The 15,544-nt window shown below is 33.0% G+C and overlaps 2 protein-coding genes across 3 annotated transcripts in view; both read right to left on the reverse strand.

Annotated features, from left to right (window-relative positions):
• Positions 1 to 15,544, reverse strand: part of LOC114340562 (proton-coupled amino acid transporter-like protein CG1139) — a 212,350-nt gene that overhangs the window by 127,659 nt on the left and 69,147 nt on the right. The window lies entirely within an intron of this gene.
• The window catches only part of LOC114340561 (proton-coupled amino acid transporter-like protein CG1139), a 59,702-nt gene that overhangs the window by 32,244 nt on the left and 11,914 nt on the right, over positions 1 to 15,544 (reverse strand). The window contains exons 4-5 of the mRNA XM_028291317.2: positions 10,609 to 10,730; positions 6,433 to 6,793 (exon numbers count right to left, since the gene is read on the reverse strand). Coding sequence (XP_028147118.1) covers positions 6,433 to 6,793; positions 10,609 to 10,730 — 483 coding nt within the window. The remainder of the gene's footprint in view (positions 1 to 6,432; positions 6,794 to 10,608; positions 10,731 to 15,544) is intronic.

Genomic DNA, 15,544 nt, shown 5'->3' on the forward strand with positions numbered 1-15,544 from the left:
ATAACTAAAAGTGTGTCATTAAAAAATTAATAATAAAAAGCAATTTTCAACATATTATTTATTTTAAAATTATTTCATTAATGACAATTCAACTAACTTCAATCTTTCGTCATATGTGAAATTTACAACTCTTTTCTTTTCCTCCATTTCACTGTACATATACAAATAATATACAAGACTATATTTATTATATACAAACTTAATGCACAAATAACTAACTACTAAATAAAATAACAGTACAAAACTGAATAAAACCAAATTGGCAAACAAACAATAATGACAAATAATCTAAAAAGTAAGGAAATGTCATCTTATTCTTCTTTTTATTTATCAAAAATAGTTCAAACGTACCCTAGGTAATACCTAGGAAAGCATTTCCTAGATAAGTAGTTCTTTTAGTTGTGAAATGCGATTGTTCCTAAGTATTGACTTAAGAAGTTCCTATCGATAAGAATTACTTAATAAGGCAACTGTTTGGGTATCGTTGGTGAAATCGGGCATAACTTTTTCTTAAAAAATTTCGCACCGGAACCCCCTTTTCATCCCTTTAAAGGGGGTAATTTGTGGTTTTTGCGAAACGTAGCCCTTCCTGCACGTTTTGTAAAAAATTTACTTAATAGTAAAATGAAGAGGACTATATTTCCTACTATTTATTATCCTGAATATAAGAAATTAAGAATTATATAAGAAACCCTGCGGCAATTAATCACAAATAAGTAGCTGATTGTTTGGTATAGGTTTCATTTAAGGGCAATTGCAAATTTTTTAATTACAGGGTGTTACATTTTAAAAAACCCCTTATTCCATCTGAACCGCTTATGCTAGAGTAAAAAAACTTTCAGCGATTATCCATGTACTGGTGTTATTTACAAATTTGTATACTGCATCCCCATATTTTCCCCGAAATCACCCCCAAAAAAGGAGAATTAATAAAGAAAATAATCAAAAATTGATTTTGGGCCACCACTATAGCTTTAGGGTGCAAAGAAAATAAAATATGCATAGGTCATAATGTGTACCAGACAATGTGTTCTATTTTCTATAAGTACGTTATCAATAAAATGAATAGGTGACGAAAAAAAAACAAAAACTGGAGCCCGCCAAAGCATTTCTGAGGTTTACGGCGCCACTGTGCCGTAACGGTTGCTTATACGAAAAAAATGCATGGGTTCTTATTTGTAGAGAAAATAGTGGTCTTTAATTCTGTATAAGTTTTGTTTTAAAAAAATGCATAGGTAATGAGAAAATCGTAAAAACATGCTCTCCAAGGGATAGGGGTAGTTTCTGCGGTGTATTTTCAAGGATAGGGGTAGTTTCCGCAGGGATGTTGCAATAATCATATATAATTATGAAAAACCCTATTGATGGAGCATATGTCCATATGGGTCAAAAAGTAAAAAAAAAATTTAAAACCCCCTTTATTTATTTTTTTTTTGGCTACAGGGGTTGCATCCATGAAGAAGTCACTTTTGGTGTCCATGCATGGGTAATAAGAACGTGCACAAAATGATATATGAAGCATTTTCATAAAGTCATGATGTGTGAAGGTTTCCAAGAAAATCACTTTCTTAATTAATTCTCCTTTTTGGGGTGGTTCCAGGGAAAATATGGGGGTGCATTATACAATTTTCTAAATAACACCAGTACATGGATAATCGCTGAAAATTTTTTTACTCTAGCATAGGCGGTTCAGATGGTATAAAAAGGGGTTTTTTTAAAATGTAACACCCCGTAATTAAAAAATTGGCAATTGCCCTTAAATGAACTCTATACCAAAAAATCATCCACTTATTTGTGATTAATTGCCGCAGGGTTTCTTCTTAATTTTCATTAAAGTTGGGTAAAAATTTTTTTTTAAACATCTTATTTCTCTACTTTGGGTGCCACCCTTGCTAAACGGTGGGTGATAGACATATGCTGTCGGAAAATAAATAGTAGGAAATATAGTGCTCTTCATTTTACTATTAAGTAAATTTTTTGCAAAACCTACAGGAAGGGCTACGTTTTGCAAGAAGCACAAATTACTCCCTTTAAAGGGATGAAAAGGGAGGTTCCGGGGCGAAATTTTTTAAGCAAAATTTAGTCTCATAATTAGCACCCCTTAATATACCAGAAATAAAATAAAACCGGACTTGTGTCCATTTTGCAAGGTTCATCCTGTTTCCTACACTATATAAGGGTGATTCCATTTCAAACCACTCAATTTTGGACCCTAACAACTTTTGGGTGTCCAATTTGTTTGAAACTTGGTGTACCTACTGCTTTTGGGTAACATAAAAATAAGACATTTAAAACCGAACACTCGTTTTTTCCTTGAGTGTTTTAAATATCATGTATAGCGATTTTACAGTGATTTGGTACCTATTTATTTAAATAAATTTATACATTCTACTATAAAGTATCAATGAAAAAAAGAATGTTTCAACAGAATGGACTGAACAATGTCAAGATATTTTGTTTTCGATCAAATTTTAGTGTAGAAAACGCCAAAACGCCATTTGTTATATTTTCGTCAATTTCCAAAATACATACCCTTCGATTTGGCTGGCACAGATAGCCAAAATAAAGAACTTTAAGAAATTAAAAGGATTTTTATTATTTTAGAATAAAAAAGTTACGTGCAATAATATCGGGTCAAAAAAAATCCCGAGTCCAGTCGGGATGGCATTTGACCTTGCATGCCGAGCTGCCAAAAAATTTTATTTCACCTCCTTTTATTTAACCCCCTAAATCTTAAGGGGGTTAAGTAGTATTCCAACTTAAAATCGCCAATGAATTCCGCTGTTGCCATAGCCGCCATCGTTTTTAGATGCGATTTTAAGGAAGAACCGTTTTTACTCAATATCTCCGCATTTTCGACTTTTCGACAAAATGTGTGAGGATTGAAATTGTTGAAAATGCGATTTTCTATAATTTCTTTTATTCAAAATTTTTTGTACGGTCGGTATTTTCCAATTTAAGGGGGAGAATAGTGACAGTTCAAGCATAGTTATTGAATTATCTCGTTTGTTATTAGTTTTACGACAAAAACGTACGTACACAAAAATACAGAGAATTTTATACAATTTTGATCTCTTAAATATTTGTTACGTTCATTTACTGACTTATGACTGTGTTAATAATACAGGAGAAATGAGGGGTTTAACTGCAAAACTCACATTCTCCACTTTTTCAAAAATGACTTTTTAATTGATTCCAGATGTACATGTTGAACTACATAATTTGTAATATAGGATTATAATCAAAACTAACAATATCTCATAAAAATCAAGTACAAAAACACGGGTCATTTTCAAAACTCACATTCTCCTCCCTGACTTCCAATCTGAGGCACGCATTTCGGTCACATGACAAATGCGTATGTGTTTAAACAATTGTGCGGTTGGATATTATACAAGCTGTGCAGTAGTGAGTTGCTTTTGATATTTTAGTTAGTAATTTATAAGCAATTAATACATTAATGTAATTTTATATTTTTAAATAAGTCTTTTACAAAATGGAATTCAATGTAACTCCAGTTAATGCAGTCGAACCCGCTTATTAGAATACCGGTTATAGGAATATCCCGGTTTCAGGAATAGAAATTTGAGGTCCCGAAACGTTTCAACTAGCCACCAATGATCGGTTATTAGAATATCCCGGCTATAAGAATACTTTTGCTTAGCACGAAGGCTATTCCAATAAGCGGGTTCCACTGTATTTCCAACAAAAAAAAGAAGGAAACAAAAATACGAAAAACAATAATAAACAAAATTCACATTCTCCAACAGCTAATGCGGAATTTCTGCTTTATTAGACCAGTTAAAAATTTTATATATAAGCTATTAAAAATGTTGCTTATATACCACAGACCCATGTCCAAAAATGGATGGGTCATATGAACCACCAGCTGACGTATATAGGACGATATAAGAGCATAAAATAATAAGATTCAGCACTATGCCGTCACTTGTAAGCAGTCCAACTGAGTGCTGGTGAGAATTCAAAAGTGCAAGTAGAGTGGGTACATTTTGGTCACATATTTTTGTACGACGGCATTTTTACCATCGATAGATCCATGAAAAATAATAAGAAAGCGCGGTGCCGTAAAAAAATTGTGAGCCACAAAGTTGGTAATTTTTTTTGATTTTCTGAAAATTTCCAGGGTAAAGGTCACTTCATTCTGTACGGTATCAGTTTCATATTGTTTCAATACAACTTCTAATCCATTATTCCGCAACGCCGTACAAAAATCATGCGACAAGGGGAAAAAATCGAGAGTTGCCATCCCCTCTATTTCCGTGGCCCGGGGGGTGTTTTGAAACAACATAAAATTAATTTATTTTGAAAGTATTTTATTCATAGATAACATTATTTTACATGCCGTACATTTTCGTTGGTCCAAAGGTTTGTAGGAAAAAAAAAGGTCAAGGAAAAATCCACAGAATGAAATGTAAGAAAAATCCATATAACGAAATGTAAGGTGAAATTTATGACGATATTTTTTTATAGGGCATTTAGATAGTTCATTTGTACTCAATGCAATAATTTTTAAAAAGTTAATGCCGTACAAATCTGAAACTTCATATTGATAAAAAAGTAATAACTATATTAAATAAATATAATTTACATATTTATCGCTTAAGGAGCAACGTTCTCTTACCACGTGTAGCATTTGTAGGCATATCTTCTAAAATACTGTACTGTGTGCTAAGTAGTCGTTTTCTAGTAGTAATTGTTTTTAAAAATAGTTGTTTTATTTATTCACATCATTACAATGAAACAAATCAATTTTATACATGTATCAATAATGTTTGAAGTATATATTAAACCAAAAAGTATACAAAACTGGTGATACTGGGATTTACAGTTTCAATTCTTGGATATTATATACCTGCACACCCTTTCACTTCAGTTAGACGTCATAATCATTTTATCATATTATCAATAAATGTTCTCTTCAAAAATATGTTAATACCGTACAGTATCAAATTAATGACCATAAAGTACTACACCTTTAAAATAGTAGCGTCATTTTCATCAGCCTAAAAATATGGTCTGCATTAAAATGTACGGCATGATTTTTTCCTAATTTATTTATCTTAATGCTATTTAAAACAAAGGATAAATGTAGAAAATTGCTATATTTTATTAATCTATAAATATTTAAACTTTTGCAATAATTTAAAAAATTTCTGTTTTTGTATTTCTGTATAATTTTTTTTAGAACAGCTTCTTTTGAACGGCAATACTATATAACAATTGTATTTTACAATATCAGTTGCCGTACACAGTCAAATGATTTTTTTAGCTTTATAAATCAAGTATACCATGAAATTAACATAATTATTAATATACATTCAAATGAACAATAATTTTTTGACGGCAATATTTTTAATAGTACTTTTAAGTGCTAGATAATGTTTTGGAACCGAAGCCGAACTTTTTCAAATCACCCCCCGGACTACAGAAAGAGGGATGATTGCAACCCTCGATTTTTCCCCTTGTCGTTTGATTTTTGTACGGCGTTGCGGAATAATGGATTAGAAGTTGTATTGAAACAGTATGAAACTGATGCCGTACAGAATGAAATGACCAAATTTACCCTGGAAATTGTCAGAAAATCAAAAAAATTTACCAAATTTGTGGCTCACTATTTTTGTACGACACTGGGCGCTTTCTAATTATTTTTCATGGATCTATCGATGGTAAAAATGCCGTACAAAAATATATGACCAAAATGTACCCACTCTACCTGCACTTTTGAATTCTCACCAGCACTCAGTTGGACTGCTTACAAGTGACGGCATAGTGCTAAATCTTATTATTTTATGCTCTTATATCGTCCTATATACGTCACCTGGTGGTTCATATGACCCATCCATTTTTGACATGGGCTGTAGTCTATTATATTATACTATATATTTACAAAAAATAAAAAACAAATAAAAAGTCTTACATAAAATCCTTTATAAAAGGTATATTTGTTAAAATCCCTATACAGGGCTACATCAAAGACATAACTAGTTTTCGATCGGTTGACCGATCATCATCAGTGTAATCTTAGAATCTACATGCTAACCACCAAAGTAAAAATATTTGGGTATAAACCCTTTATAATTGATCCGTCATAGGAACATATGAAGAAGATGTGGTTTATAACATGGATGTATAAAATATCCAATGTTATACGCTCGATGTATGTACCATTGAGCTCAATCTGACAAGTTCACATCATGGCTGTATGGAAGCAAGTCAAGCAACAAAGATACCTTTTATAAAGGATTTTATGTTTTTGTAATGGTATACAGCCAACTACAGGAAATTTTTCCTCGTGGAAATAAAAAGTAGTTTTTTCACCTTTTAAATTTTATAAGTTTTTTTTTAGTTCCTGTAAAATTTGAAAAAATGGGGAATGTGAGTTTTGCAGTTAGACCCCTCAAATATACTTACCACTACAACGGACTGTAGTGAAAAAAGGCTGGTTCCAAAATATAGGAAATAATCTGAGAATTTCCCAAAAGCTGGACGACTTGAAAACGGAGGCAAATCGCGAAATACATAATATCCACAAACGGCTATCGTCAATAATGTTACAAAATTTGCAAAGTGACTAAATGGTGCAAAGTACTTAAGGTTTTTAACCATCATTATCGCCAACAGCGGAATAAAAAACATTAAGACGTAATATGCATAAGCAATGTGAGGATCGGTATATTGGTCGCCTACAAATTTTATGTTTACTGCTATGAAGACAACATATACACAGCAGGTGCCAACTTGAAACGTAACTAGGAAGAAATTTGTAATTCCCCTGAAACAAAAAAAAAGTATATATATGTTGTTTTATAGTATCTTAAATAGACTCTAGATTGCAAAGAAGTCTAGATGGTTTTTCACGCTACCTGGTTAAGCTCTAAAAATAAGTTTCATATACTTATGACATCAACAATCAATACACATATTTACATACTGCAGAACCTGCAGTATGTAGTGGTTCGATATTATGTTATGTTATGTTATGAGAGAACAATATGAATATGGTATCAATATAAATAGGGGAGTGTAATTAGACCGAAAACATGCATTTTTCTAAAACTTTTTTTGTTAGTTTATATACATGTTAAAGTAAAAAGCTCTACTCGCGGATTTGGCTGCTAATTGTTTATTAATTTTATTAGCAATAACAATTGTTTTGTATTAATAATTTTAAAAATATCGTTAAATTCATCATTTTACTTTGATCAAATGTGTTCCTATTTTGTTTTTATTATACTGAATCCGAATATGGCATTGCAATTTGAAAATTCTTATACAGAAGCTCTTATACATTATGTCTGCGTAGCTAGGAACCACATGGAAAACTTTTTTATTATCAATTTTACGAAAAAAAGTTATTCTTCATGAAATGCTCTGGATAGTCAAAAATCTAAAACTCAACCATCAGATATCAAATTTTATTAATTTTATACGAGTTATGTCAAAAATATGAATTTCGTTAAAGAGTAAAGTACCTTTATATTTCAGAATATAAAAAAATGCTATTATGGAAAGTTGTTTGAAATTAAAAACTATGTTTAAATATACAATTACATTATTCTAATCGAAAAATTTTTTTCAATTTTTTCTCAAATTACGGATACTTATCATTTTATTACAATTATGATAACTATTTTATTATCACTTTTACGAAAAAAAGTTATTTTTCATAAAATACTCTCCCTGGTCTAAAATCTAAGATACAACCATCAGATATTAAACTTTTTAAATTTTATACGAGGTATGTAAAAAATATAAATTTTTCTTAAGTGCCTTTATTATTCACAATATTTTAATTAGAAGGATGTAATTGAACACTAAAACAAATTTTTTAATTCCAAAAAACTTTTCTTAATAACAATTTTTGATATGGTGAAATTTAACGATACTTTACTCTTGAGTGAAATTCATATTTTTTGACATACCTCGTATAAAATTCATTAAATTTGATATTTGATGATTGCGTTCTAGATTATATACGATGCAGAGTATTTTATAAAGAATAACTTTTTTTCGTAAAACTGATAATAAAAGGTTCCAAGGTACGCAGACATACTGTGTAAGAGCTAAAAAAAATTTTTTTGCTGAACATTTATTATTGTTGAAGTTTATTATTAAATGTATTTTAGGTAAGTTTTACAGAAAAAAGTTTTGATCACTTTATATAAACATTTTTTTGTCTGGTAATTTTCGGTTTTTGTATTACATTTTTGTTATCTTTCTTAATTTTCTAAAAAAAAATAGTCTATTTCATTTCTAAAGTAAAATAATTCAGTGCATTTTAAAGATTACATCCTAAGCTTTAAAAAAGCACTTATAAAACTGTAATAGATCTGTTCAAACTTGAGTAATACCGTTTTAAAGTGGTGGTAATTCTATAAAACTACGAAGATTTAAAAAATTTCATTTTTTAAGACGTCATATCATTTGAATTAAATTTTTGAGATTTTTTTGAATAAAACATCATTTAGTACGATGCTTGAGAGGTAAGTTGTACAAAGTTGAGGGTTTTATAAAAAAAATTATATTAGTTACAAATTTTTAAATCATTTTTAAACAAAATTCATGTAAGGCTCACTTTCCGCCCCCACCGAACTTATGCCCATACATTTTATTTCTTTTTATTATAACCATAAGATAGCTTAGTTATTCTTCTTTTAGGTTCAATTTGTAAAATTTCATTTGATCCATCAGTTAAAGAATTACATTAAAATAACTCAATTGTTCACTTCGCCTTACGCTAGTTTACAGTGCGCCAATGTTTGTGAGAAGGGTGACTTTAGCGTTATAAATAAAAAATTATAGAAGGTACAGATTTAATTTTAGAAAATTCTTTATGTAAGGTTTTTTTTGTAAAATTTTCTGAATTTTTCAATGGTCAAGTCAGTTTTGTTATAAAATTTACATTTTCGGAGTTATTTACATCAAATTTCGTAGTTCATTTGTTTAATAAAAAATGAAGCACCCACTTCTCGAGTAGAACTTTTTGATATGTTGTTTATTAAACATTTCTTAATGAAATTACAAAAAGTTCTATCTTGTTTGATTTTTTCCGAAGTGAAAATCTATATGCACTCCCCTAAAATGGAGAGAAGCTCAGTCATTTGAGATTCGCAGATGACATCGTCCTTATAGCCGATCGTATGGATGGTGCAATAATAATGTTGAACAAGTTATATCACGGTTCCTTAGAGGTCGGACTAAAGATTAACATCAACAAGACGCAAATAATGACTAATCTGATGCTAAATCGTAATATTGTTGTTGATGGAATGGATATTGAGCAGACTGCATCTTATAAGTACTTGGGACATGAAATTCGGATGGGAAAAGATAACCAGACGTGCGAGCTCCCACGTCGCATAGGGTTAGAATGGGCAGCGTTTGGTAAACTGAACTATGTATTTAAATCGGACTTACCCATATGCCTGAAAAGGAAAATCTTTGACCAGTGTGTATTGCCTGTACTCACTTATGGAGCGGAAACATTAACACTCATAAAAAAAAGGTAGTGAACAAGATTCGCATAACTCAGAGGGCTATGGAGCGCCAGATGTTGGGTGTCTCCCTGAGGGACCGAATCCCAAGCGAAGAAATACGTCGTAGAACAAAAACAACGGACGCCGTCGAAAGAATCGCGTCGCTCAAGTGGAATTGGGCAGGGCACGTCACCAGATTGTCAGACAACCGATGGACAAAACGTATTGTCGAGTGGAGGCCACGATAAGAAGCATTACGGAGCAGAGGATGACCACCAACAAGATGGGCTGACGATCTGAAGCGTATTGTCGGCAACTGGATGCAAGCCGCACAAAACAGAGAAAGATGGAAAGAGCTGAGGCAGACCTATTTCCAGCAGTGGACGAGTACGGGTTGATGATGATGAGTTTATGAGAGCTTGGTTGATGAACTGAGATCTGACCAGGCAAACACGGTTATCACGGCCGATATTATCGACCAAGTGGACGGCCTAGTGAAGTCGCGCTGCGATTTCCATGTGTTTGGTTATTGGTTCCCTGAAAAAACATCTCAAAGGGAACCGCTTCAATTGGGACGACGAACTGAAGGACTCTGTAAGGGACTGGGTCTCGTCACGGCCACAGGAATTCTTGGGCTCGTTCATCAATGGGATCGTTGTACTCAGGCCAGTGGTGAATACTTTTAATAAAGATTTCATTTATACTCACAATTTCGTACCTTTTTATTTAAACAACATTAGTAATAATAGTGCCTACATGTATATACACCGTTCTTAGGCGTCAACGCCCTTCGGTAGGGATCTATGGGGGAGTATCACCGAGCCGCAAGCCCTTATCCCTTGCCGTACTGCTCCCTCATAGGTCGATCAGATGCCCGCATATTCCAGTCTAAGCGCCAGATTCATATTTATTTAGAATTTTATACTGACGCGTTAGCCTTTTTGTTTTTCCGATGGCCTGGCTTGGGCTTGAACTCTCGTACCTCACAGCGAAGTGAAGTGCGGGTCAGCCGCTAGTCGCACTGAGCTATCCGATCGACCAAACACTGCCTACATGTTATACCAAATAAATATAATAAACTTATTCAAAATGTTATATATTATTTATTTACCCTGCGTAAGGAACACATCTCTGAAAAAACTTAGGTCCCACTTCACAAGCATACTCCATAGTTTCTGGGTACGTTAGGAGTCCCACTCTCTTCCTTTTACATAATATGTACTGGGATCGTACCTAAAATAATTATAATTGGAATTAGACCAACCGGATCTATTTTGAGGTAGATGCAAGAGGTGAGATTCTGATTTTTGCAGAAAAATTTGTGTGATACCTTTAATAATACCAATTGACTTAACCTTCCACTGTAGTAGGTGAATGATAAACAAATCGAAATGTTTAAAACGACTAAAAATATCGTTTTGTTTTTACCTTTCTTGCTTATAACTTTATATTGACGGCCGTAGCTAAGCCGTCGTTCCCCCTGTGCTAGTGTGAGCATCGAAACCTAGCTACTTCATACAGGGTTAAAGATGCAGTGGCGCTGGAACCTGTCCGAAAGGATCTATCTATCTATTTAATCAGCCCTAAACATCCATCCTTGGATAAAGGCTTCTCTTCTTTTTTCCATACCTCTCTGTCTTGGGCAATTTGCATCCATTTTGACCCAGTGTGTTTCTTCACGTCATCTGATCATCGCATCTATGGCCTTCCCCTTTTTCGTTTGTGGTTCCGCGGTCTCAAGTGTCTAATTTCTTAGTCCATATTTCATCCTTCTGCCGTAGAGTGTGTCCGGCGAACTTCCATTTAAGCTTTGCTACTTGGGTTGAGACATCTTTCACTTTTGTTTTGTTACGGATCCATTCGTTTCTTTTCCTGTCTGATAGTTTAATGTTCAACATTTTTCTTTTCATGGATCTTTCTGTCTTTGCTATTTTTTCTATATTTTCCTTTGTAAAAGTCCATATCTGAGAGCCATATATGAGCCGAAAGAATCTCCCCGGCAAAAAGCCATACGATATTATCCAGATTTAGCCATATGGCCCACACTCCATCTAAGGGGAAAATTCACTCCTCCCAGACACCTAGGGTATCAAAAGGATTGAGATCTGGTAGGACTCTTTCCGTGTTATCGAGCCCTAGGTGGCTTGGTACGCCGGAGTATCTCCCAAAAAATTTTCGTACGCATCTGAACGTCAAGAGTATGTACAGTCGGAAAAATGAAAGAATACCCATGAACGATCACATCAATCATCAAATAACAAACGTCTGTTATACGCTCTGAGCTTCGCTGGTGGCGCTCCTAGCGGATTACTAATTCAACTTTCACTGGTAATTTTTAAACTTATTATTTAATTGTTATCGCTTAATATTTACAACGCAAAAAAGTAATTAAATTGTAATCGATTTTTTTTAAGATTTTGCTTATCATTTTGACGTTCTATTGGTAAAATATGAATTTCTTACTTCGGATACTTTCACAATTATCGTGTAGATGGCGCTAAGATTATTAGAATAATTTATAATTACATATTACGGAACAGTAAAAAAACTTAAATTCAGTATTTAAAACGTAAGTATATTTAAGGTAAGAATACATACCACAGCTTTGACCAACTAATATTTTTTTAATTAATGTTTTTAAATTTAATTTTAAATTAATCACTTTGACATTTATGTCAAATTTCCGGTAAAGGTTTACAGACTTGTCACTACTGGCGCTCGCGAATTTGTAAATATCCCCTCTACGTACGAGCTCACAGCGTATAGAAAAATACGTCAAATACAAAATAAGTGATTGATGTGATCGTTCATGGGTATTCTTTCATTTTTCCGTCTGTACACAGCTTTCTTCATAGTCTTGTAAAAATGTTCATTTAGACTCAGCTTTTTGATGTTTTCTATGAGGTTCTTCGGAATAACTCCAATATGCTCGACTCTATAGGAGTAGAATGCCAGTAGAAAGAATAATAGTTATTGTCTGGGTACTTTCCATTCTTCAGTGTCTCCTTATTTATTTGTACTTCGAAATCTCTACCTCTATCAATGTTGTTCTGAAGCTATTTCCTTGTGTCATTTTTGTAATCAACTATTCTAAATGGGAAATAAGCCACAATTTAACTAAAAAATGATTTTATTGACGTTTCGACGTCCAAATCGGATGTCGTTTTCAAAATACAAAATATTACTAAAATAAACAAGAATGTGGCTTAGTAAAAAATGCTTCTAATTTATTTAATCTGACTCATTTATATCGAAAATTCAGACATACATTATACATTTTAAAGTAGAAGACTTTAAAATGATATTGCCAATATTTATGACTTGCGTACCTGGAACGACTTTACTGAAAGATAGTTTATTCGATTACATGAAATTAAATTAACTCTAACTCAAGAATATCCGTCACAAAAAAATCATAGCATGTGGTCTGTCTTTAAAAAGACAACCAAATGCAACGGTGACAGTAAAATTCTCGCGTTAGAGATTCCATAGTAAATCACGAGGGAAAACCAGGAAAAAACCTCGTGATACTATCCAGACATCGTAAGTATTTTGTCTTACATTTAGTTTAGGTACTCTCAAAACTAATACCAAATTCTGACTTTAATATATACATATGATATTTTAAATCTGTGCTCGGTGCGTAAAGAGAGTTAAGTCCTAATTAAACACTGTTTTGAGATAAACGCGTTTAAAGTTTGCAATAATATGTTCGAGTTATACTTTTGTAGTTTTTACAAGAATGTATCCCTCAAAATTTTTTTAAATACTTTTGATCAATTAAATATTTATTTCTCTCAATAACATAATTAATAAATAATGTAAATAAACCATATAAGTATTATAAAAAACAATAATCAACTTTTTCTTACATGGACTTAACACAATTTGCACAAATATCATGAACTTAACACGCTTAACGCATAACACAAAGCACAAAAAGCATAAAAAATAATATTTAACAATAATAATGGGGATTTTTAAGACCAATGTAGCAGGTTTCAATAAATAATAATACAAGAACATTTAGCAAGACAAAAATTTGTGTTTATTCATCATAATCCAAGTAAGTAATAATACAAAGTAAGTAAAATAATACAAAAATAAACAAAAACTTATATGGAAAACAAATCAAATTTTTTTTAAGTTTTATTATTTGGTATTTACATTTTTCCCTTCTTCCTGACAGTTTGTTTCGTTGATTTATTTTCTTGGCAACTGTCATTATTTGCGTGGTTTTCACATTTACTTTCTTTTTTTGTCAACTAGTTGCACTATCTCTTCATTTTCTTCATCAGGAATGTCATCAGTGTAGGCATCCTCTGCTTCATTTGAGGTCATTAAGTCTTTATAGAATTGGTGAAATACTGAATATTGGTGAAATGTATGGAAGCAGGTTGAGGAGGTAATTTTTTTTCTTAGGAATACAATTTTGTCCTGGGTAACGTAAACTAGGGTCCATTTTGCTAATGGTTTCTTTGCCTCTTCTTTTGGAACTAATGCATTGAAACAGTTGATTAAGGTCTAAGGAATTCTTATAGTAAATCATTCCAGGTTCCTTTTTGATAAAATTCGGCCACTGTACATCTCTCCAGCTAAAATTTTTTTAACAACATCACCTTTTTGCTGTTGCAGGTCGGTTTTTAGCAGCTTGATTCATCTCCTTCACCACGAAAGGGCGTTTCTTACCAGTTCTTTGTATAAGTTCGGCCCAATCATGAGGATGGTGGAACATCCAGCAAAAACTGTTTTATTTTTTTCAATAAGGACGTGTGATGTGTCACACTCAACGTGCGTGTGGCCAGGTACTAAAGAATTTATGATAAACCTCTTCCATGTTAGGAGCATTTTGCAGGGTTACCATACACATAGCTCTTACATGAGTATTCTTACTTTAACCACCACAAGTACAAGAGTACATGGTCAAACTTTTCACAACAGGCTTTAAAGCTTTAGAAATAAATTTGTATACACATGAGCCAACTTCATTAGTATGTACCTCTGCCAGATTCAACTTAGACTCTACCTCTGTTAGATTAAAAGTCCATAGTTGGCGTTTGTAGAAGACTACAGAACTATGCACGAGTGTAGTGGGAAGGCATAGCTGCATGTCAAATGTCACAGTTTTGGTTGAATCGGTAACCTAACTTTTTGGACTCATACGCATTCTCCGCATTATTAAGGTGGTCATTTTTTTGTTTTAAAAACTCCTGGTTTTCATTCTAAGAACATATTTGTTCATGTTATATTATTTAGTTTAAGACCTACAATTATTTTTGTACTTTGAGCCATATAAGCTCTGCTTTGGCTCGATATTATTGTATAATAATAATAATAATAATAATAATAAACGACAGATGCCGATATGGATGTCAAGCCCAAGAAACCATCCAACATCTTACAGGGGGCTGCCAGGCATTTGCTGCAACTGAATATAAGGAAAGGCATGACGCAGTGGGAAAGATCCTTCATCAAGAGATAGCTATCAAGCTGGGACTTCTCCAAACCGACCATCTCCCATATTATCAATACGTCCCTGAGAGTATGCTTGAGGATGGAAACTACAAGCTATACTGGGACCGCACTGTGCTCACAGACCAAACAGTGGCGCATAATAGACCAGATCTCGTATTAGTCAATAAATTAACGAGACAAACAACCCTCATTGATGTGGCGATTCCTAACAACAATAATCTACGTACTAAATTTACTGAAAAGATCGCCAAGTACAGAGATCTGGAAATTCAAATACGGAGACAATGGAGAATGCAAAGTACCTAGACGATACCGATTATTATGTCTACTACTGGAGTCATTCCGAAGATCCTCCTCGAAAGCATAAAAAAGCTGGGTCTTAATGAACATCTTTATAAGACCATGCAGAAAGCAGTACTACTCGCAACGGCCAGATGTGTACGAAAATTTTTGGGAGATACACCTGCATACCAAGTCACCTAGGGCTCGATAACACGGAAAGAGTCCCACCAGAGCTCAATCCTTTTGATACCGTAGGTATCTGGGATGAGTCAATTTTCCCCTTAGAGGGA

The sequence above is a fragment of the Diabrotica virgifera genome, chromosome 9, assembly GCF_917563875.1.
Source record: "Diabrotica virgifera virgifera chromosome 9, PGI_DIABVI_V3a".
Lineage (NCBI taxonomy): Eukaryota > Metazoa > Arthropoda > Insecta > Coleoptera > Chrysomelidae > Diabrotica > Diabrotica virgifera.